General features: G+C 31.2%; 1 protein-coding gene across 1 annotated transcript in view; it reads right to left on the reverse strand.

Annotated features, from left to right (window-relative positions):
• Positions 1–23,579, reverse strand: part of AHCTF1 (AT-hook containing transcription factor 1) — a 104,033-nt gene that overhangs the window by 36,715 nt on the left and 43,739 nt on the right. The window contains 16 exon segments of the mRNA XM_074262581.1: positions 7–151; positions 5,082–5,269; positions 6,001–6,147; positions 7,376–7,432; positions 7,558–7,681; positions 10,319–10,412; positions 11,372–11,476; positions 13,550–13,690; positions 15,548–15,637; positions 15,729–15,819; positions 17,210–17,338; positions 18,815–18,876; positions 19,421–19,602; positions 19,720–19,852; positions 20,806–20,956; positions 22,150–22,234. Of these exon segments, the coding sequence (XP_074118682.1) occupies positions 7–151; positions 5,082–5,269; positions 6,001–6,147; positions 7,376–7,432; positions 7,558–7,681; positions 10,319–10,412; positions 11,372–11,476; positions 13,550–13,690; positions 15,548–15,637; positions 15,729–15,819; positions 17,210–17,338; positions 18,815–18,876; positions 19,421–19,602; positions 19,720–19,852; positions 20,806–20,956; positions 22,150–22,234 (1,924 nt within the window).

The raw sequence follows: 23,579 nt of genomic DNA on the forward strand, positions 1-23,579 counted from the left end.
ACCTACTTGTTCTGTGTCTGTGAATGGTAATTTCAACAAATCTTCCATTAAGCCCATTTCCTGGCAGGCTTCATACATGTGTTTAAGTAATTCCTCTACATTTAACCTGTTTGAATGTTGCCGCAAAAGACTCCAAGCCTCAACCATACACCTGCAAATAGTATTTGACAATTTCATTATTCCATAGCAAAATTCCTCTGAAGAGCTCATTTAAGTACTCATACATACATATACTTGTACATAAGTACATAAACAATTCACAAAACTTTTTCATCTAATAGCTTAAAGTCTACAAAGCCCTTTTCTCACAACAATCTTTTGAGGTGGTAGTACAACTACTATAAAGCAAATAGATAAATAATTTCTTTTTTAAAAATTCTACCAATTTCCTTGTGAACGGACTATTTTTTCCCCTTTGTATCCCCAGGCCCATTCATGTCCCTCACATCTTTCAGTCTCTCTCTCTGGTCTTCTGTAGAATATAAGCTCCTTCAAGACACAAACTATCTTTTGCTTGCATTTTTTATAACCCACACCAACTGGCACAGTAATAAATGCTTTCTGGTTGATTAATGTGTCTGGAAATTTCATTTCAACAAATATCAAATTGAACTCAAATTGAGTAAGCATTGTGTTAGCAATTATGTGGAGACAAAAAAAATGAACAGATCATTGAACTAAGAGCCCCAAGACCACTCATGAGTAAGCCAGCTGTAAATAGAGAATGGGGTGATAACTCTTAGCTATTTCAGTGTTGTGATTATTAATGATAAGCATATGTACTTTCCTATACTGTCATAGCATAATGTGTTAAAGGGTGAAAACAGACAATACATGGGTTCAAAGATTCATAACCTGGGCACTATATTCAATTTCTTCACTTAAGTAGTTTGTCAAATACTAAATCTTATCACTTTTACTTCCACAACAATTCTTCCACTTCATCTCTTTTCCCCATAATTAGCTTAAAATTATACTGTTTGCCTGGACACTATGCTATGTCTCTAAATCTCAACCTTCTACTTACTCCAATCTATTCTCTATACAGCTGCCAATGTATATTAAGCATATATACAGATCTGATCATTTCACCCTCTTCCTCAATAAATTACAATGATTCTCTACTACCCCTAGGAAAAAAATAAGCTCCCTTGGCTTTGAAAGATCTTCATGTACTTGCTTCGGCAGCATATAAGCTAAAATGGAATGAAGAAGATTAACATGTCTCTATGACAGGCAAATTTGTGAAGCATTCCATATTGTTTTGTATAGGGAAAAAGGTGGGAGGAAGAAAAATTTTTGAACAAAAGGTTTTCCAAGAGTGAATATTGAAAACTATCATCAAACCATTCTCCAATTGATAAATGGTCAAAGGATATGAACAGACAATTCTCAGATGATGAAATTGAAACTATATCCACTCATATGAAAGAGTGTTCCAAATAACTACTGAACAGAGAAATGCAAATTAAGACAACTCTGAGATACCACTACACACCTGTCAGATTGGCTAAGATGACAGGAACAAATAATGATGAATGTTGGAGGGGATGTGGGAAAACTGAGACACTGATACATTGTTGGTGGAATTGTGAAAGAATCCAACCATTCTGGAGAGCAATTTGGAATTATGCCCAAAAAGTTATCAAAATGTGCATACCTTTTGATCCAGCATTGCTGCTATTGGGCTTATATCCCAAAGAAATACTGAGGAGGGGAAAGGGACCTGTATGTGCCAAAATGTTTGTGGCAGCTCTTTTCGTAGTGGCTAGAAACTGGAAGATGAATACATGCCCATCAATTGGAGAATGGTTGGGTAAATTATGGTATATGAAAGTTATAGAATATTATTGCTCTGTAAGAAATGACCAGCAGGAGGAATACAGAAAGGCTTGGAGAGACTTGCATGAACTGATGCTGAGTGAAATGAATAGAATCAGAATATCGCTGTGCACTTCAATGTTGTATGAAGATGTATTCTGATGGAAGTGGAAATCTTCAACATAAAGAAGATCCAACTCACTTCCAGTTGATCAATGATGGACAGAAACAACTACACCCAGAGAAGGAACACTGGGAAGTGAATGTAAATTGTTAGCACTGCTGTCTATGTACCCAGGTTACTTATACCTTCGGAATCTAATACTTAATGTGCAACAAAAAAATGGTATTTACACACATATATTGTATCTAGATTATATTGTAACACATGTAAAATGTATGGGATTGCCTGTCATCAAGGGGAGGGAGTAGAGAGAGGGAGGGGATAATTTGGAAAAATGAATACAAGGGATAATGTTATAAAAAAAAAAAAAATTTACTCATGCATATATACTGTCAAAAAATTATAAATAAAATTTAAAAAAACTATCTTAGTATGTATTTTGAAAATAAGACTTTAAAAATAAAAGGTTTTCGTAACACAATCCCAATTATGATGCCACTCCTTTTTATGTATATTCTGGACTATTAAAATTCTTATATGAAACTCTCTATGTGCTATTCCACTAATAGTCCACTGTGCACGAAATTCACTTTCTCATTTTCAAAGATTGCTCACATTCAAGATATAACTCAAAAATGTTCTATGCAAAGCTTATCCTGACCCTCTCAAATACTAGTGCTGTTCCTCTTCCTTAACACTACACACACACACGTATACACACACACACAAATATAAAATCCATATTTAACTTTATATATAGAGAGAATGTAAATTCCTTGAGAATAGGGATTATTTCAGTTCTTTTTCCCCTTATATAACCACAGAGCCTAACATGTAGGATTTAAATGTTTATAGGACAAAAATCTTGATGATTGAAAGAAGCAAAAGCTCAATGTAAGTCTATGAGAAGAATTTGCTAGAGAAGAAATGTGTCTTGACTATTGAAAGATAAATAGGATTTTGGTAATAAGTGAGGCATCAAATACTTATGCAGTAAAAAGGCAATATTTGAAGTCAGAAGAAGCGGAATCCTTACTTTGCCATTACTACCAAAAAGATAACCTTTTCTAGGTCTCAGTGTGTTCACCTATGAAATGATCTCTTGTAGGATCTTTCTAAAATTTTACCACTATGAATGGCATATCAATGTAGTGGCCAACCAGAGATGCAGAAATTGTCAGAAAAATTTAAATCAAAGAATGAATCAATATTCTAAAGAAATATATGAGGAGAGAATAAACAGAATTCTGAGGTAAACACAAAAGGAAAATGTGATCGTGAAGGCACTAGACTAGAAAGCAAAGTAAGAGAAAGAAAGACTTTTGAAAAGCAGTTACTTTTTTTCAGGAACATTTGTTTTAGGAAAATGTAGAGAAATTACATCTAAATAGTGGGAGTCCCACACTGTTTTACCTTTATTATAGTGTATTAATGTAATTTTTTTCTTAAAAAATCTTATTTATTCCTGAATTTCTAACACTGTTATTCATATAAACATCTTTACTATTACATACACAGACCAGAGACAATCAAAAGATGCCTACCAGGACTCGTCACCATTATCCACACTACTATATAATAGCAGCCCCATGGTATTGGTAAATGTAGTTCTTTTAAAAAAAAATCAAGCATCATGAAGATGTTCCCAATACTTTGATTTTCATGTCTGTTTTAAAATTTTGCTTATTTACTAGCGGTTTTGTCTAACTGTCTGAAGGGTTCTAGTAGACATATTTTGATTATCTATGGCCGGTATGTGTAACTGGGTTCTTTAATAAGTAAAAGTTTGCTATGATAATCTAACAGCTTTAAGTCATTTTTGATTTAAATTTGATCTTAAAGAGTTTAAACCGATCATTTTAAGTGTTTTAGCTTTTTTGCTATTGTGCTGTTAGAGGGTAGAAAATATTTTAGGAATTTTTAGATTCCATAATAGTAAGCAAGCTTCTATATTGGAAATATGTAGTCCTATATAATAATATTTTCAAAAAAGGACAATAAAATCTACTTAGACACAGACATAAAGAGAGGCAACTAAAAATGAATAAGGTGAATTGATCAGGTATTTCTCAGAAGTGGTATACTATTTATTTTGAAATGACATTAAGTTCTAATCTTAAAAAATAAAAACAAGATGGAACAGAAGCATTTCAATAATCTCTCATAAAACAGAAAGACAATAACAATAATATCTGGATACAAAAAATCAGACCAGACTGCTATTCGTTAAACAAATTTTTTAGTTCAGCCATATCTAGATCCTTATTTCTACTTAAATTATTTTTTCAAATACCTGTTATTTCTCATGCAATTCTGAAAACATCTACCAGAATCAAATTTTGGAAAAAGCTTTAGGTTAACTCTGTAGGTTGATTCTGATTACTAAATCAAAAATCATTGCACACTTATGTGTTTTTTTTGAGGCCTCTTTTAAGTGAGCATTGGCAATGTGACAATGTTCTGGTCAACAGATGAAGGAAATGTTTGCCTCATGCTATTTTATTACACAAATGAATACAAATTCATAGAACCAGAAAAATTAAACCTTTCCACCAAAGCTAACAACTATGGCAAATATTTTCAATGTACTATATACATACTCAGAAAAACTGTGCATGGATTATGGTTAATAGAAAATGGGGATACTGCACAGAAATGAAAAAGATTTGGCATGTAGGTTTTCCTTAAGTTCCTCAAAATAATTTGAAATGAGGAAAATGAAAATTCATAAAAATTGAAAAATGCCACAATAAAATGATAATATTAGCAACAGAAAAGGAATAATATGATCAATTTACCACCAAAGATGAAATATAAAGGTTTTCATTCCTCCAAAACATTTAATCATAATTAAAATATACTCAATCCCTGATTATCCAATGCTACTGATTACTTCAAGATGGTTTCACTTCCATCAATAATGTTCCTAGGTCACCTACATTATAAGCATTTGTGAAATGTGAACTAATTTTACCATCAGAATCTAAGCAAAATATAAATATAAAGCTTTAAATTTCACAATAGGATCATGTAATGCAGGTCAAAAAACAGAGAAATGATTTTTTCAATTGTACACTCAGTTTATTTTTCATTAGGCAAGTGTTCTCCCTCTAAATGAAAAATACTTGTTACTTACCTATTAAAAAGCAAAACAGTGAGATGAAGCATAACCTCACTGCTGCTTGACACAGATGGTTTCATTGTCTGAATGTATCTAAGAGCTAGTCTATGTTCCCCTTGGCACATGAAGGCCTGAATAATCTTTGTATGCTGCCATGTCATAGACTTTATTGTAGCTGGATGAAATAAGAGATCCAAAGCACTCTGTAAAAAGGACCCAGAAAAGTTCTTATTAATTTAAAATATTCAAATTTATCAAGGTAAATGTCTCAAAAGAAATACTATGGCAATACTAAAAGACATGTAGTTAATCTTCAGCCTTTACAGGGGAAAAAAAAAAGGGGGGGTGCTAAATCATAATGGGAAATATAGATTGTTTGCAAATTAGCTTACTGTCTATATTAGATCAATTGTGCTGTCTCTAGCTTATGTAAGTCCATTAATATCTGTATTACATATTCTGCTCAATAATGCATCATGTCCTTTATTGAGATAGTCAAAATTTTTGTTCTCACAAACTAAATAAGCATACAATTTTTAAATTCCTGCTAAAATATCTAATTTCTAATCAAAGGACAAACTGGGAGTCAGGGTGTAGTGGTAGCAAGAGTGCCTTCTAAAAGATATTTTTATAAATCTAAATAAAACAATCTTTAGTCATTTATGCATTTGTATGATGTGCATACACACTTTCTGAACCACCGCTTAAATTGTCTAAGAGAAAAACTGCAGGAGAATGTAAAATTTTTTATGATAACGAATAATATGAATATTTTTTCATGATGTTGAAAACTTAGAGAATTTCTACTTGTTCTTACATAGTAATTATCAATCAATAAAAGCAGCTTATCTTATTGCAGTAACTTTTGTAATTGCATATAATTTTCCAGAAATTTAATTTCAGGTAACCTAAATGAAGAAAATTATATACCTACCTCATAGTCATTATGATCTATAAGCCAAAAACCTTGAATAAGTTTAACCAGACCCCAAGGGATTGCAAAGGCAGTTGGAAAAGATTCAATTGAAGTATCTGTTTTATTTGGAAAAGAATATATGATATCAAGCAGCAAATAAATGGTCTTAAAATCTTGATTAAGGCTAAAAAACAAAAATGGAAATTTCCCCTATGACCTCTTATCAGAAAACAACACATGGGTTTAGAATGGTACTATTTGGGGAAAGGGAGGGAGATATGAGGCAATCAGGGTTAAATGCCTTTCCCAGAGTCATACAGCTAGTAAATGTCAAGTGTCTAAGCTCAAATTTGAACTCAGGTCTTCCTGACTTTAGGGCCAATACTCTATCCACTGCACCACCCAGCTGGACCTTGAAGAGCACAAGACTGATTTTTAAATTATAACAGAAATCTCAAACACTTTATAACCAGAATATGTAATAATTATTAAGACCTGATATCCACTAGAGACAAGAGTATGTACATTATATATACACACACACACACACACACACACATATTAAACTCACACTGAAAACATCAGGTCAACAATAGTGGTAGGTTGATAACCATTTAGCAATTCATCAGTTTTTAACATGTAGATCCTCAGATTCAAAATATAACAGTTGTTCTTCTAAGCTGACTTCATCACACCTCTAATTTACTGAGTGTTTTTTAAAAATGACCCTTCCTGCCTTCCTCCCTTCCCTTAAAATAACTACCTTCATTTGTTATTTCAATATTGACATATCGGGAGGGGAGGTGGGGGGGGGGGGGAGTCAGTAAAATATGTTGCTTAAAAAACTTTTGTTAAATCTCAGAAGAAAAAAATTCTCTCAATTGAGCAGGACAAATAGTTAAGGAAAGATCTATGACATAACCCAATGTGGTATGTATGAAGACAGCACAACTTTTTAAGGAAGTATTTTTATTATTTCAGAAACTCATGATAGCTAGATCTTTAAAGTTACTGATCTTCTTTATAGCAGTAGGAAGTGGGTATTAATACTTTTATGTCCGGTCTCTACTCTTTCCCAAAAGTATGGAATAGTGAAATAGAGGAGTTGAAGTAAAGCTTAATTTAGAGTGTTCCTGGGTTCAGGCAAGTTTAGCTGGCTTAAGAAATGTAACAAAGAGAAATATGTCAAATTATGTTTGTATAGTCATGCAATGCTAACTAAATTTGAAGACATTCTTTACGAGACCTAACAGGCTCAAAAACTACACAAACTTATATCTGAAATCATTTTGGCTTACAATTTCCTGTTCAAAAATGTGTACCTTCATGTCATGCTTATAAGACATAATATTCTAATTAATATTGCAATATTAAATAACTTTTAAAAGGATACAATAGCATATTTATTTGTTTCATCAATATTTTCCAATAGGTACACATCAAGAAGTGCCTATAAAATAAAAGGAAAAAAGATTTTAATGTTGTAGTTGGGTCCAATGTCTAAGCACAAGAAATTTAGTCCTGAATCATAGGCACTGCTTTGTTAAGCACTAAAAAAAAATTTAGAAAACCTACGTGTAGACTAGCAGGAGGATATTTTCCTGTGCCTCCTTCATCCCGTTGCCACAACTTCTCAATTCGATCTCCTAATTGGGAAAGCATTCCATCAATCATCAAACAGTCAGAGTTCCACTTCCCTCTGAAATGAGGACAACATAGAAGATTACTGATTGTCAGTCTTCAATCAAATTATTAACACTCAGGCACACAGTTATTAACTAGAACTTTTAAAAACTCCAGAATTTCTCCAACTCTGCAATCAGCAAGTCAAGATATAGGTGCACTATGTGAAGATGATTATTGCAAGCAATACTTAAAGCCAGCATTATTTTTATAAATTTGATTCAGTTTCCTATGTATCACAGAAAAAAATGCTTAGAGAAATTTCGCAAATATTTTTTCAATTTGCCTGCTTCTCTTTTAATCATAGCTAATGGGTTACTGTGTTTGTGTGTTACCATTGATTTTATGTAATCTATTTAATTAACTTCTAAGATCTTTCTTGCCTCATTTGTGTGTGTGTGTAAAATGAAGTTTGTTTCTATCTCCTCTAACTTGTCTACCAAGTTATTCTTTGTAAGTCATATATTCCTCCATTCAATATCTTTTGCCCAGTGCTTTTTAAAATTTTTCTGAGGAATTTTTATTGAATACTGATTCTTCCCAAAGTAATATGATCTTTGAGTTTATTTAAGTTTACTCAATACTATGCAACTGATCTGATGGGCTTCTATATATTGTGTAACTAATCTATTCCTTCTTGTTTACCTCTGTTTAACCAATACCAAACTGTTTTGTTATCACTTTTTGGTACAGTTTGCAATCGCTAATTCTCCTTTTCACTTGAAATTGTTTCTTCAGAGTCAGTTCAAGAAATATTTATTAAGTGTCTATGCCAAGCATTGAGGATACAAAAAAGTCTGTTTCAACCCTCATGGAATTACCTAATGAAAATGAATTTAATTATTATTTCTAACTCATTAACCATTTGGTAGTCTGATTTTTATGGCACTAAATAAAGTTAGGAGGTATCCTTATTTTTATTATATAGGCCTTGCCTAACCTTATTGCAGCTAAATTTCTCCTATTATTTAGGCTGTCTATAACTGACAATTCTGTAGCAATATTCTTATAGTTCCTATATGTCTTGGAAGGTAAATCCAAGTAGCTTATATATTCTGTAATTATTTAAAATTTAAATCTCTTCCTACTGGACTTCTTGCTAATATATAAAAATGTTCATGATTTATTTGGGTTTCTTTTCTATCCTTGCTGAAATTAGTTTTTTAATTACTTTTTAAACTAATTGTAATATTCTTTAAGCAATTCTAATTTCTTTTTTGCCTTTGATTATTTCCTCAATTTCTTTTTTCTTCAATATTTCTACAGCTAGCAATTCTAACTTAACAGCAATAATGATGACACCTGTGCTTTGTCTCCATAACAGACAATTCTAGCTCTTTGTTTTAAATAGATTCTTATGCTTTCATGTTAAAAAAACAAACAAAACAACAACAACAAAAAAAAACTTGAATGTATCTATCTTCTCAAAATCTTATGCAACATCACTGATGATGATCACAGTTATTGTTCTTGTTATTAATTCTTATTATGTGGATAATTTTCCTATTATTGAACCAATCTTGCATTCCCAGTATAAACTGAACAGTCAACTTTGCTAATATTTATTTAAAATTGCGGCACCAATATTTATTCCAACAAATCATCAGTCTCAGACTTGTGTCTTTTCTATTTTTTTTTTCAGTTAATCCAATATTGGTATTATAATAGCCCTGCAAACCCATGGGATCATGTTGTTTTTTTTTTTTTTCCTTTGCTGGAAAGCTCATTTGTGGTAGAAGGGAACACTGAATAATGGCTAAGGTCATTACTACCTTGTTAAATTTTATAAACTTTTAATCTTTTAAGAAGTGGTTCCAAAAGGTATTTCATTTTAAAGTACCAATAGTTAAAATCTTTTATAGAAGTTTCCTTTATTTCCTTCTTTTTGATATGGTAACTACTAAAGCATGGTAAAAAAAAAAAAAAAAAATTCCAGTTAAAATGATTTCTTGTAAATACCACAAATTATCAACCACAGAAATTGAAAAATTCCTTTTATCTCTGTAGACTGAAATGTTATAATTATATATATAATGAAATTATAATTTCATTATTATTATTAATATGAATATTATTATATATTATAACATTATATACATCATTATAATAAATTTATATATTATAAATATCATTAATATGAATATTATTATATCATATATTATTATAATATATTTATATATTATATTATTATTATTATATGAATATTATTATATATTATATAATAATATTCATTATTATATATAATTGTATATATAATGAAATTATAATGTGGCACACACACACACACAAACACACACACACACACACACACACACGCGCGTGCGCGCGCGAGCACTCATGGAAAGAAGACTTGACACTGTAAAGATGGGACAGTGAGAATAAGCAGGGAGGCTTAGGGAAAGGCTGAGCACTCATTAGATATGTAACCTTGGGAAACTGTTTACCATCTATGTCTCAAATTTTTCTCATGCAAAATGAAAAAGGGGTAAGATAATAGTTCTTCCAACTATAACCCATCAGCAATGGTGATAATATTTAAATCTTTCCTCAGAAACAAGCTTAAATATTTAATAACATGTTGAATCATGCTTTGAGCTATCAATGGTGGCTGAATTTTAGCTATAATTTTTGAAAAATTTTGAATGAAATGTACCTTGCCAGACGCTGAAGTTTCTGTCGCCGACTGGTGTAGTAACTCTGAATTACAGGATAGTTGTACCATAATCTTGACAACTGCATAGGATCATCTAAATATATTTTTAAAAGTAATTTTTGAAAAGTAATATTTCTATGTGATTTAAATTTTAAGTGTTCTACTTAAAGACAGTATTCATCTATAGTTCTACCACAATTTTTACTGTACTTTTTTTTTTACTGTATTTCCTAGATCATTTTAGGAGTAAAAGAATTCTTTTAAGAACTTTTGTAATGTAATACCCAAAGGAGAAATTAAGTGTACTATATAAACTACTGTAAATCTAGTGTTCTTTGAAATGCTTTCCTAGTTGCTGCAGCAAAAAGACAATTTAAAAGCCCTTAAAATGTTCCCTAATTCATACATATTGTTAATTTGCATAATTTATAATTGGAAAATGTTGATATTATCTTCATACTAGTGCATGTCTAGCACAGTATTTTCATTTCATCTTCAGAAAATTTACATTCTTGCATATAATAAATGTACACTGGTGCTCTACATGCAGATACAAAGATTTTTAAAAATCATATAAAAGAGCCTATTTTATTTTCTGTGAAACACTGGTATTCAAACATTTTAAAAAGAATTTTTCTCATGCCAACTTCATGAAGTAGGCAGCACATATATTATTCTTTATCTAAATAACAGTCTGGAATCATAAACCAAGTAATTAGAGCCATCTATTAATGGTATTAATGGTTAAAAGATTCTCTCTACATTCTTTCTGAGCACATATTTTTTTTAAATGTTTGTAAATGGGACAGCTAGGTAGTGCAGTAGATAGAGCCAGCCCTGAAGTCAAGAAAACCTGAGTTCAAATCTGACCTCAGACACTTAACACTACCTAGTTCTGTGACCTTAGACAAGTCACTTAACCCCAATTGCCTCAGCAAAAAAAAAGTTTGTAAATATATTGCATGCTTCATTATCTTAAGCTACATACATAAATTTGTTAACATAATAATTACTAAATAATTATCTCTCTCCCCTCCTCACCCCCAATCTTACCTAAACCCTCTGGTAAGAGACCAGAACGAGAAAACCAAAGAACCACTTGTGCATATTGAGAGATAAGGTTAGTAACCATCTGCTTATTGGTTAAGTCCACCAGACCTGTAAAGACAGATTCATCAAAAATACTTAATTTAGTGGCTGGTCACAGTTATTTTTTTAAAAAAACTCTCAAATACACGGCCTCATTGATCATAGTCAATGATCAAAGTAAAAATACTGTGGGCAACACATGTTTTATCCAGCATGTAATAAAAATAAAATGTACAGAAAAGATAAAAATCCTAAATCAGTGAAGCCAGTTATGGACAAATACTTTAATAAATCTAGGGCATGGGAAATCATTTAAATCTTACAGAATGCAACTCTTCTAAAGAGATACAGTGCTGTCAGAAAGATGAATGTGATACACACAAAGAAGCATGGACAGACCAGATATGAAGTGAGTATGCAGAATCAAGAGAAAATAACATACCACAAGTCTACAGCAATGTAAATAGGAAAATGACCATCTAAGAAAAAAATCAAAATCAAAAGCTAATGGAGCAGAAACGTAGAAAAAAAAAAAAAAAAAAGTAAAATAAAAATAGTTTTAAAGAAGGGATGATACCTCCCAGTTACCTCCTCCCACTGCTTTTGCAGAGTGACAAATTTCACATGGATGGGATTTTGCATATATCCTGAGTTTTTTTTCTGTTGTTCAATTGTGTTGAACTTTTTTCCTTCCTCTTTCTTAAAAATGTATTTGTTGCAAATCTAAAGAAATTATGCCCATAATGCATACCCTTTGATCCAGCAATATGCCACTAATAAGTCTATATCCCAAAGAGATTTTTTAAAAAAAGGAGACCTATTTGCAGAAGGGTATTTATTGTATCTCTTTTTATGGTGGCTAAGAGAAATCACAGGATTGTCCATTAATTGGGGAATGGCTGAACAAGTTGTGGTATATGATTATAATGGAATACTGAAATGCTATAAGAAATCTTGAGCAGAATGATTTTAGAAAAACCTGGAAAGACTTCAACAAACTGATGTAAAAAGAAGTGAAAAGAACCAGAAAAAAATGCAAAAAAAAAAAAAAAAAAAAAAAAAAAAATATTACTGTACAATGAAGAACTAAGAATGACTTATTCTTAGCTATATAATAGTTCAAGACAAATTCAAAGGACTTGATGAAAAAATGCTATATGCCTCCAGAAAACTGCTCAATATAGACAAAAGCCTTCTCATTTATTATGAATATTCTTCCACAAAATGATTAATATAACAATGTTTTACAAAACTGCACATTTATGAACTATTAGACTTCTTATCATCTCAGAGAAGGGGAAGGTAAGGGAAGAAGGTATAGAACTGGAACTCAAAATTTAAAAACCAAACAAAAGAAAAAAAAAAAAAAAAACCTTCCAAAACATATTACATTTACCTGCAATTGGGTGGTGGGATGGGATGGTGGTGAGAAATTTTTTAAAAATGTATTTGTTATTAGAAAGGTTTACTGTGGTAAAGGAAGAAGAGGAACACTGGGAGAAATAAAGAATAACAACAAAAATTTATTGAAAAAAAGGAGAGGCACACCTAAATATTTATGACATTTGGGAATTCAATTCTCTTTATGGCCATAGACTGTAACCAATCTTAGAACTGTCTCTTCCACCTACCCCCCCGCCCCTCCCAAAAAATTCTAGCCTTCTGCTTTTTGGATTTATTTGAAACAAAGATAACAGTTTCAAAGTAAAAACACATTAATAAAATGAAAAAAGCCTTACAGATTCAAGCTTCTTCCACAACTCACAATAATCTAATACAAATCAATATAATAAAACTCTTACAAATTGCTTTCAGTTGAGGCTACCTAAAGTCACTAACTTTTTAATCTTCATTTTTATCACTAATTATCAAAGAGACACATTTGTATGTAATGGGCTTTCAATCAAATGTATATGAAGAATCAACATTCTGTAATTGAGCTGATTCTTCAATGATACAACTACTATGTAGTTAACAAAAACAGACATAATTATATTTTGCTAGAATATCTTCTATATCTTCCCCATTAAATACATTTTAACCTAAAAAACAAATTATAATTTTCCCCAAAGACCAAGATATTGCAGTTAAACTTTCTAGAAGAAAAAAAAAAAAAAAAAAAAAAAAAAAAAAAGAACAAACCTCTTTCAGTAAGCTCTTGAGCTTCTGCTAAAAAGCAGTTTAAGACGGTGCTAAGGTTATTAAGAAGCAACTGACACTGCTGAAGAGACTGGATAGTTTGTGGATCAATAAAATGACAAGAACCATCAAATAATGAAGTACCTGTTGAGGGTAATATAACACAACTAGCTTAAACACAATAAATCAGCAAAGTTAACAAACTTAACAAAGTTAACAAAGTATCACAAAGTCAATTTCATATTAGTTTTGAGGAATGAAAAAAAAACAAAAACAAAAACAAAAACAAACAAAAAAAAAAAAAAAAACAAACCCAAACACACAATTATAAAATATACGATTTCTTAAATCTAGTACTACAATGGGACCATAGATAAAAAGACCACATATTAAGAGATTAAATTTAAGATTAAATCAATTTGATTTAACAGATAAAGAATACAGATTTAGGTAGTTTGTCCAGGTTCATACAGCTAGAGAGTGTCTAAGACAGGCCTTCCTGACTATAGGCCAAGCAAACCAAGTCCACCAATCTGCTACTAATAACTATCTCTTTAAGATAATTCCATCTAATTTTGATGACACCACTGTTTTAATTCCTTTCTCTAAAGCCAGCAATATTTTTGTAACAAAACAATGTTCTCAAAAGCAGTCCTGCCCAATTTATTTTATGGAGGAATGGAAAAGAACACAATGGGCAGTATAAAATTAACAAATTAGCTTAGAATTCACAAAATGAATCAGGTGATAAATGACTTTTCCAGGTATCTAGGTCTTTCCTAACTGCATTTGAAGGAACCTAGGCATTATCCTGGCTGTAACAACAAATGATTGTGATAACCTAGACTATTTAGGACATACTGAGTCCTTGGTCACATAAATCTGTTAGAGAATCTCTGTTAGTCCAGAGAACATTGGGCAAGAATCTGAAACACAAGTTCATTCTAAGAAATGGTGCTTTTGTCGTAACAGAAATATAAATTATATAAATTTCATTATTATCAGTTACTAGTTTGGTAGCCTAGTACCTAGTACTGGGTACATTAAATAACTTTTCAAAAACATGCAACATTCACTTAATTGTTAATGTATACAAGAATATAATTTTTAAAAACTTAATATGAAAAATAAAATTTTTTAAACTAAAAAAAAAAATTAATTTTATGAGCTGTATTCCTTATTAAAAGAAAAATACCTGCCAAAATTATGAAGGGGATAATACTAATATTGTCTTCAATTTAAAAATGAGAAACATGTAAAAAAAATCTGGATTAAGTGACTTGCCCAAGGTTACATGGTATCCAGATTCTAACTGAAAGGTTTCAGGTTCAAGTTCTTTTCACTACATTGTTTTACTTTCTACTTTAAGTCACAAAGACAAGAATAACAGAATGAAATTCTGTGTAAAGAATATCAATACAAATTATGCCTGTGGGAATATAATTCATGGTTTCTAAAATGCATCTCGGCATTTGGCAACTATATTATATTTGGCAACTATATTATCAGTAACTATAGACAGGAAAATCAGTTTAATCAAGTTTCAACTAAATTGCTTATTACATTTTTTCCCACCTAGATACAAGGAATTAAAATAGTTTCTTTATTATTCTAACATTTCCTAAGGAGAATAAATTGGATGACATCTTAGGTCTCTTCTAACTCTCAATCTATAATCTTTTTGCCCTTTATTTAGTGTAATTGGATTTTTCTGAAAAGTATAAACAAAAGAAGGGAGGGTACTGCATTAGGAAACAAGAAAAATTTATTAAGTATTTACTCTGCAATGCACTGCGATAGGTAATAGGACTTACAAATATGATAAATATGATAAAAAATAATCCCTGCCTTCTCACAGGGAGCTTAATTTTACAAACAAAATCACAAAAAACACTTCTCTGACAGGTTTCTTTCCCCTTACAAATTATAAAACGTGGGACTCTAAAGTAATGAATTCTTAGAATCTAAGCTCTACCCCAATTCCAAATTTAGAATACTTACATATTCGATCAAATTCTTCTTTTGTAAAGATTACTTTATTCCACGTCCACTCAAGAACAAACCGCAAATTAGCAGCAGAGCTTGGTTGTTCTTGTTTAAGAAAGAGGGATGGGAGAAAATCATTAATATCTTTAAAAAAATAAAAACTGAATAGTAATTTACCAAAGTAAAAAAGTTTTACCTTCTGTTGTCCATCTTCTAATGCATCCAGTTAGGAGTCCTAAGGAACTTGTGTGAACAGCTGCTGACAATATAGCTTCCAATTGTTCTTCCTAAATAATGTAAAAAACAAAACAAAAAGGTCCAATGCTGAAATCACCGAGAAAGGGAAAAAAGTATTTAGGATAACTTGGCTATCATTATAAAAGTGCTTAGAACATATAAGAAACCCTTCACTAGATTACACTAGATTACCTTTTCAACATCAATCCTCCTGTGAAGAATTAACTAAGTTTAAAGGCAGGAAAGAACAAAGAGGGATGGGAGTCATCTTTGTATTACTTAACTTTGATGTGGTGACTAAAAAAAAAAAACCAAGAGAATTCAATATCCTCAGAGAAGGCTCTTCTACAAAAAGCTAAGCTAGTTAACCTAATTTAGAAAGATAACTAACATCTATTCCAACAAAACCCTGAAATTCAAAACATACTGAATAATGATTAAGAGATTTATTAAGAAACTAGACTAAATGACATCTTCCACACCAAAACTGTGGAAAAAGCCAGCCAAAGATCCACTGGCAATAGGAAAAGGGCCCCTCAAGCAAAGGAAACGGTTCTATATCCAGAGGCAGCAAAAGCAGAGAGGGCTCCTCCAAGAAAGACACAGGGTGGTTAGAAAGCCCTAAGCCACTGAAACAGAAATGAGCAGAAAGAATACAGAAGGAATTCCAGATGGAAGCACAGGCAAGCAAGTGTTTTCATATTTAAAAAAAAAAAAGTAAGCTATATTCCTCGAGGGCACAAATTATTTCATTTTATCTTTATATCCGAGCACATTCCTGACTTAAATCATTTTATAAATAATTCAGGGGTGAGGAGGAGAGAAATATAATATTTATATTATAATATATTATACAATAAATATAATATACAATAATATATTAATATATATACAATAAAGTAGCAGCTGTTTTTGTTTTTGTTTTTCATTTGCTTGGGCCACTGTGTGTTTAAATAACTTGCCAGTCACAAACCCTGTATAAGTCATAATTGGGATGGGAAACCAAGTCTTCCTGACTCAGAGAAGAACGCCTCTCTTTCTCTTAGAACATTTTCTCATTCTTCAGCTACTTATCAAATTTGACTTCTCTGTAAAAATTTGTTATATTATCTGCTATGATTTATGAATTTATGATATATAAATGATGATTTATACTGATGATTTATCATATTTATGATATATGAATGATGATTTATACTGAATTCACAACATTTTAATAGATACATTGTATTATATCCACTAAGACACAAATTATATATATATATATATATATAGTTATGTATAAATTTTAAAAGTACCTGTCCAAGAATTATTTGGAAAACAGCAAGTCAGACTCTTTACTGATTGGAAAATAATTGTTAGATGCAAAAAAGAAAAAAAAAACAAAAAAACAAAAAAACAAAACAAAAACACTAAATACACACATTTTAATGGTCTCACCTGACTTAAGCTGGAAGGCTGTATGTCAATAAGTCTTGGAGAAAGGAGTCCAGCCACAAGACATCTATTATAACCATCAGGAATGGCTTCACTCAAAGAAGATCCTGATTTCTTTAAAAAAGTCAAGGTCTGAAAAAGTGAATTTTAATAGGTTCTCAGTATTCACTGACATTAAGTAATTAGTCTAAGTAATACAACAGATGGTAAATTAACCAGTATAACAATTATTCAAGTGAGTTAAATTATTTTGCTTATTTTAAATACAAATCTCCAAATGTTCTCTGTTCTCATTAATGAGAAAACTCTATTCCATCCATAATAAACAAAGATAACTTATACAGCTCTCATATTATCTTAAAATATTTAGGTTACATATTGAGCTTACTCTGGCGTACACTCGAAGATTTTTGGCCTAAATCTAATTTTCTGACAGGCTACTTTCCAGTTTGCCTCATAAGTTTTGTCAAACAAGGAATTCTTCCTTAAACTGAGTTATTTTTTTTTTTCACCATATTATTTGATATTATAGCCAATATCAAATAGTTGAGGTGAATGAACTTTTCAATAAGTTAAAACCAAAATATTTTTCAAGAAAATAATAACAAATCAGAAACAATACATGTACATATATATGTACATATATGGATGGATATATATAATAAAATAATACATATTGATGGAGATAGATAGAGATATAAAGACATATCTATATATATCTCTCTCTCCATCAACTGAAAGGATAGACCAACTCTAGTACTCAAACTATAAAGGAATATTGGTTGGTTAGTCATTCAGTCATGTCCAACATGACAGGATATTCTTGGCCAAGATACTGGAGTGGATTGTCATCTCTTCTTCAGCTCATTTTATATAAGAGAAAACTGAGGTAAATAGTTTTAAGTTACTTGCTCAAAGTCACCACATAGTAAGTATCTAAGTTCAGATTTAAACTCAGGAAAGTATCCAATATTCTATCCACTTAATGCCCACAATCAAGTATTATTTCATCATAAGAAATGATGACTAATAAGAATTCAGGGAATTGCCTTTATGAACCAAAGTGCAGCAAAAATAAGTAGAACTTTTAAAAAAGCACATTGACTACAACCACATACATGTTAAGAATGGAAATTACAAAATGGCAATCAATACAAGATAATTTTAATGACCAAACATATCCCTTCTGTGCAAAAGAAGTGAACTATCACATACTCTCAAATTTGTTTTCCTAAACTTATGGTTTTTTTTAAAAGCCTTTCCCCTACCCCATCAACTGTTGGGGAGGAGAGAAGATATATATCTGGCAATTAAGGTGATGTAAAAATGTAAAGATAGTAATAAAATTTTTTTAAATGAATCAGGATATCCAAAAAGCCAAATACTGGTTACAACCAGCACAGTATCCTTGCTGTGGTAGCAAGGAAGAGTAAATGCATACAAAGTGGGAAGAAATAAATACAAATAATGGTTTCCCAATTATTAGTTTCAGGGCCTATAGGCTATTTCCTATAAATCTGAGAACTCCACATAAATCTAATTAATAGGAGATATAATTGTATCTGAGTCAGATTATTTCTCCAACTTTACCACTAAACATGTACCTACCTCCTTTTGAAAGCCAGTGCAAGTCAAGTGAACAACTCCTGAGTTTAACAAGCAAGTAGCATCTAAAAGAGTACAAAAAGTCATTTAAAGTTTTAACGAGTTGCTGAAAATAAATTTTCTAGAAAAGACTTTTAGCAAAGTAAAAAAAAAAAAATGTATAAAAACTCTCTAATTTATGTGTAAAAAGCATACTAACTCTGGACCTTACTGTGTTCAACAGCAAAATGAGAGTAAGATGGCCACTAAGGTCTCTTCTATAGCTCTAAATCCATAAAGCTAATTATCTGAAATATTTCTGCCTAAAAGATAATAATTACTAATTATATATAAAATATACACATCACAATTACATACTTTGTTCCTAAACTCCATGACTTTTATCATGATTCAGTAAGGTACAAACAAAGAAGCTGAGAAATTATTCATAAAGGCATTAGCTAAGGGAAATATGATTCAATTGAAAAGAATGAAATACTTTTAGTATACATTTAGTTTATAGGAAATTTTCCAGAAAAATCCCCTCTTCTCATTGATAAAGTAAAGCACACTTCATATAATTAAACTCAGTGACTTTTCTAATAGGCATAGCTGTTAACAAATACATACCAAAATTATAAGTACTGGGATTAAAAAACTGCTCAGGTGGTGGGTATGAAGGAGGAACACCTCGATTCAAACTTCTTTCATGTACCAATATATCCAAGATGCAATTTGGAGAAGTCTTACTCACTACAGAATCCAATGACCACAGGGCAAAATAAGAGCAATTATGAAGAAATTCTCCTGGCCTTAAAAATAAAAATGGGAGGGAAAAGTAAGTTAGGAGAATAGTAATTTACTGACCTAATAACCACAAAACAAAATTAAGAAAAAGTTAAAAATCATTATAAAAAAAGCAGTCTTACCTTAAAGAATCTGGCATTTGTGCATGATACCAACGATTTATATCAAAAAGACCTAAATATGTAGATGGCTTTCCTTGTCCATATGTATTCACCTGCCAGCTAAAGACTGAAACACTGGTGTCAGGGGACAGAACTGGGGGGGGAGGGGGGGAGAGGGAAGAAGGAGGGGAGAAAAAAGCAACATATTTTACATAAAGAGAGAAATTTTTTTAAACAATTCTCATTAAGCAGTATTTAATAATGACTTATTAATTTTTTTTCTCCTCCAATTCATGTTCCATAATAGCTTCCCTAAAACCTAGGTCACAATTAAATTCCAAAAAATACCTTCAGAAGTTCTTTGTAACTGCTAGGATAAAATTAAGTCCTCTTACTTCAAATTCTATCTCTGCTAAGTACTACTCATTTAACTTTAGGCTAACTTTGAATTCCTCCTCTGGAACTCTTATTTTATGACATTATGAACAGAAATTAGGAAGAAGAGTTGATTTAAGGAAAGGAAAATAAATTTGATTTTTTAGTATAAGGCAAAAGTGGAAAAGATCAATAAACCAATTTAAAACATAGGAACAGAATGAAGCTTTAAGTAAGATATCCATCAACAAAAGGTAACTGGGGAAGCCAAGAGAACAAGTGCAGAGTAAAAGCAGGACAGAACCAAGAACATAGCTTGGAGAATAAAGGTTATTTAACCAATTAGGTTAGACTCAATCTCTGAACAATAGGGAGATTACTGCTGATGTCGCAAGGGAGACTTCAATTTAATTCCAACTTTGGGTACATACTTGTTAAGCAACTTCAAACAAATCACTTAACCTTTCAGGGCTCTAGACAAACTCACTAACAATACTTTTTAAGCAGCAGAAAATGTACAGATCTTAATAAAAGTTCTTCAATGAGAGAGCACTGGTCAGGTCCTATTCTCTAGACACAATTGTTTTTTGTATGGCTTGGGAGTTAGAGTAGATTAATGGACCCAGTGATCCTCATAATGTTTGTTTCCAGAATTTCAACAATTCATCTACCATCCACAAGTCTCAAATCAAATCAAACATGTACTAACTAGTATAATGACATTTTACAAACCTTCATTCACGCCTTCCTCCCTGTCAATGTGGCTTCGAAATTTCTCTATGCTCTGGCATCCCAACAGTTTGGTGTTGCTAGTCTGACCTCTCAAAGGAGATATACCACCAGTAAGATCTAGGCTGTATCTCTCTTCACAATATTCTAATCCCTGAAACATATATTCACATAAATTATTAAGGTTTTAGTTATTAATCATAATAAACATATTAAATATAATTAATATACTAAATATACATTATATTAATCATATAAACATAATAAACAATTCCATCTCACAACTACAGTTACAGTTACAAATTTTTAAAAAATATATTGCTAGACTATGACAAAAATTGACTGTTACATATAAAACCATTTTTGTACTATGACACTTTTCAACAAACTGAGGAATGGATAAGGAATAAGAGAATAATAACACTATCACTAAAAAATAGTTTTAAAAAATCTGTAGACAACTTTAAACAAAAGTTTAAATAAAGTCAAATTATGTTTAGGAATTTGAGGAGATGGGTCACATGGAAGAAACTCAGTAAAACTTACCAGAAAAGGCAGGCTGTGCTTTAATCCTGCACTACCAAAATAAAAGTTTAATGTAAGGGTTTCCAGAGTCTAAATGGTTATTATGGAATCTTCCAATCTAGCTAGAATCTGGGTGATGGGAGATACAGGGATTATCTTCATTCCTTAGGGTAGGACACTCCCTAGAATTGTAAGGGAATATTTGTGGTGGCAAGGGTCTAGATTAAAAAAAAAAAACATGAAGGTTCCTCTCAGAGATCCCCATTGCCTGAGGCAGAGGTAGAGGAAGGATACAACTGACACTTGGCTAAAAGATTGTTCTAGATCATGCCCACCAGGCTGAAATATAGAATAATCGAATCTAATTGATAATGTACTGACAGATAAAATAAGACAGATATAACATTAGCATTATTATTCTAAGAAACAAAGTATCCAGAAAGAGATCATTGTTTGCCTGGTCAAGCAATCCTTTATACTAAAACCTAAAAAATCTACAACTCACAGCATATATCAAGAAATACAGAATTCAAAGTTTGTCTCAGAACTAGAAGGAAACCAAAAATGTTAACATGAGGAGTTAGATACTACTGGACTCCTGATAATAGGCAAACAAGAGAACTTGCTTAAGACCACACAAGATGGGACTTAGGCCTCTATATCTCCTGACTCCCAGTCCAGATTCATATTGTTATAATATAGCAGCTCTGAGAATCACTCAAGCAGCACACCTTTTATTAATTGTTCAATGGTAAAAGTAAAAATCTTTAAAATACAGATACCTGAAAGTACATTGATAATGTACTGTCATTTTTTTTTTACCTCATAAAGGATTTGTCCTGATGCCAAGCACTTTCTATCACCAAAGGCCAGCTGAAGAAGGTGCAAACTCAAAACGTCTCCTTCACTGAAACGACAAAAATTTGGCTATGAGCACCTTACATGTTTCACACACTAAATGTTCCTACTATTTTGGATATAACATTTTCATAAATAACAACATTTAATTTTGTGTATGTGCTTAATTGACAAAACCTATTACTGGGTTGTCAAAAAAGTTTGATCTGATATATTTCAAAAAACAATAATATGAAAGTAATTGTTTACATTGTTTAGTTAATATACTACAAGAAAATAAATGCACACAGTTCACTTTATACAATAAACCAACAGGCAGTTATCATACTTGTTCTATAAATAAAAACATAAAATTAAATTTTAAAGACAACCCTTATCATAAAGTTTTTTTGAGTCTTTTTTAAAAAAGGTAATTAAGGAAAACAAATTTTATATAAATTAATACTCACCCAAAACTACCTTGAAATGTATTTATAAAACAAAGGACTTTACATTATTGGTTATAACCAAAAAAAAGGAGAAATAAAGAGATACTGTAGAATAGATTGTGAAAATTATAAGACAGAGAACTAAGACATCAAAATATTCAATTAACCTAGCCCTGTTAATTTACAGTTAAGGGAACTTAGCACAGAGTTTAAAGGACAGGCCAAATTCATAGAAGTAATGAGCAACAGAATGGGAATTTCAACTCAGGTCTCTAACTCTAACAATATTTAGAAATATGTCATATTGCCCAGAGAGTAAAAAGTTGCTAAAAGATAGTCATCAGCAACTAATTTGTAAGAAACAAATTAGTTATCTATAATGATATATAAAACTATAATGCATTCACACTTAAATACTATGTGAAGGTTAGGCCATCATGTTTCAAAATTAATATCTAAAAGAGAGAAAGGCAACAAAAATGATAGATGGTTTTTTCGAATAGAAGGAGAAAAGCAGTTTTCATAACTATAGTTAGGAAGAAATTTCTTTTTTATTATTATTGAGGATTAAGTGCTTGACTAACCCGTGGTCACATAGGATAGACTAAAACTCAGGTTCTTTTGACTTCTATCCACTGTGCCTCCTGGCTAGTCCAGGACATTTCTTAATAAAAATAAAATCAATCTAGCTAGAATAAAAGAAAATGTTCTGATAGGGTGGAAAAAATTTCACTACCTAGCTCAGAAAAAAAAAAAAATCTGATTATAGTATCTGAAATGAATTGATAAAAATGAGAAACACCCTCCTTGAAAATTAGAATTGGGCAAGGAGAAAGCCAGTGAGGCTATAAGATGAAGAAATAACAAAACAGATTCTGGAACAAAATGTGAAACATTTTATAAGAAAAATGACAGGTCTGGAGAAGAGATCAAGAAGAGAAAATATAAAAATTAATTGGACTCCCT

The sequence above is a fragment of the Sminthopsis crassicaudata genome, chromosome 4 (assembly GCF_048593235.1).
Source record: "Sminthopsis crassicaudata isolate SCR6 chromosome 4, ASM4859323v1, whole genome shotgun sequence".
Lineage (NCBI taxonomy): Eukaryota > Metazoa > Chordata > Mammalia > Dasyuromorphia > Dasyuridae > Sminthopsis > Sminthopsis crassicaudata.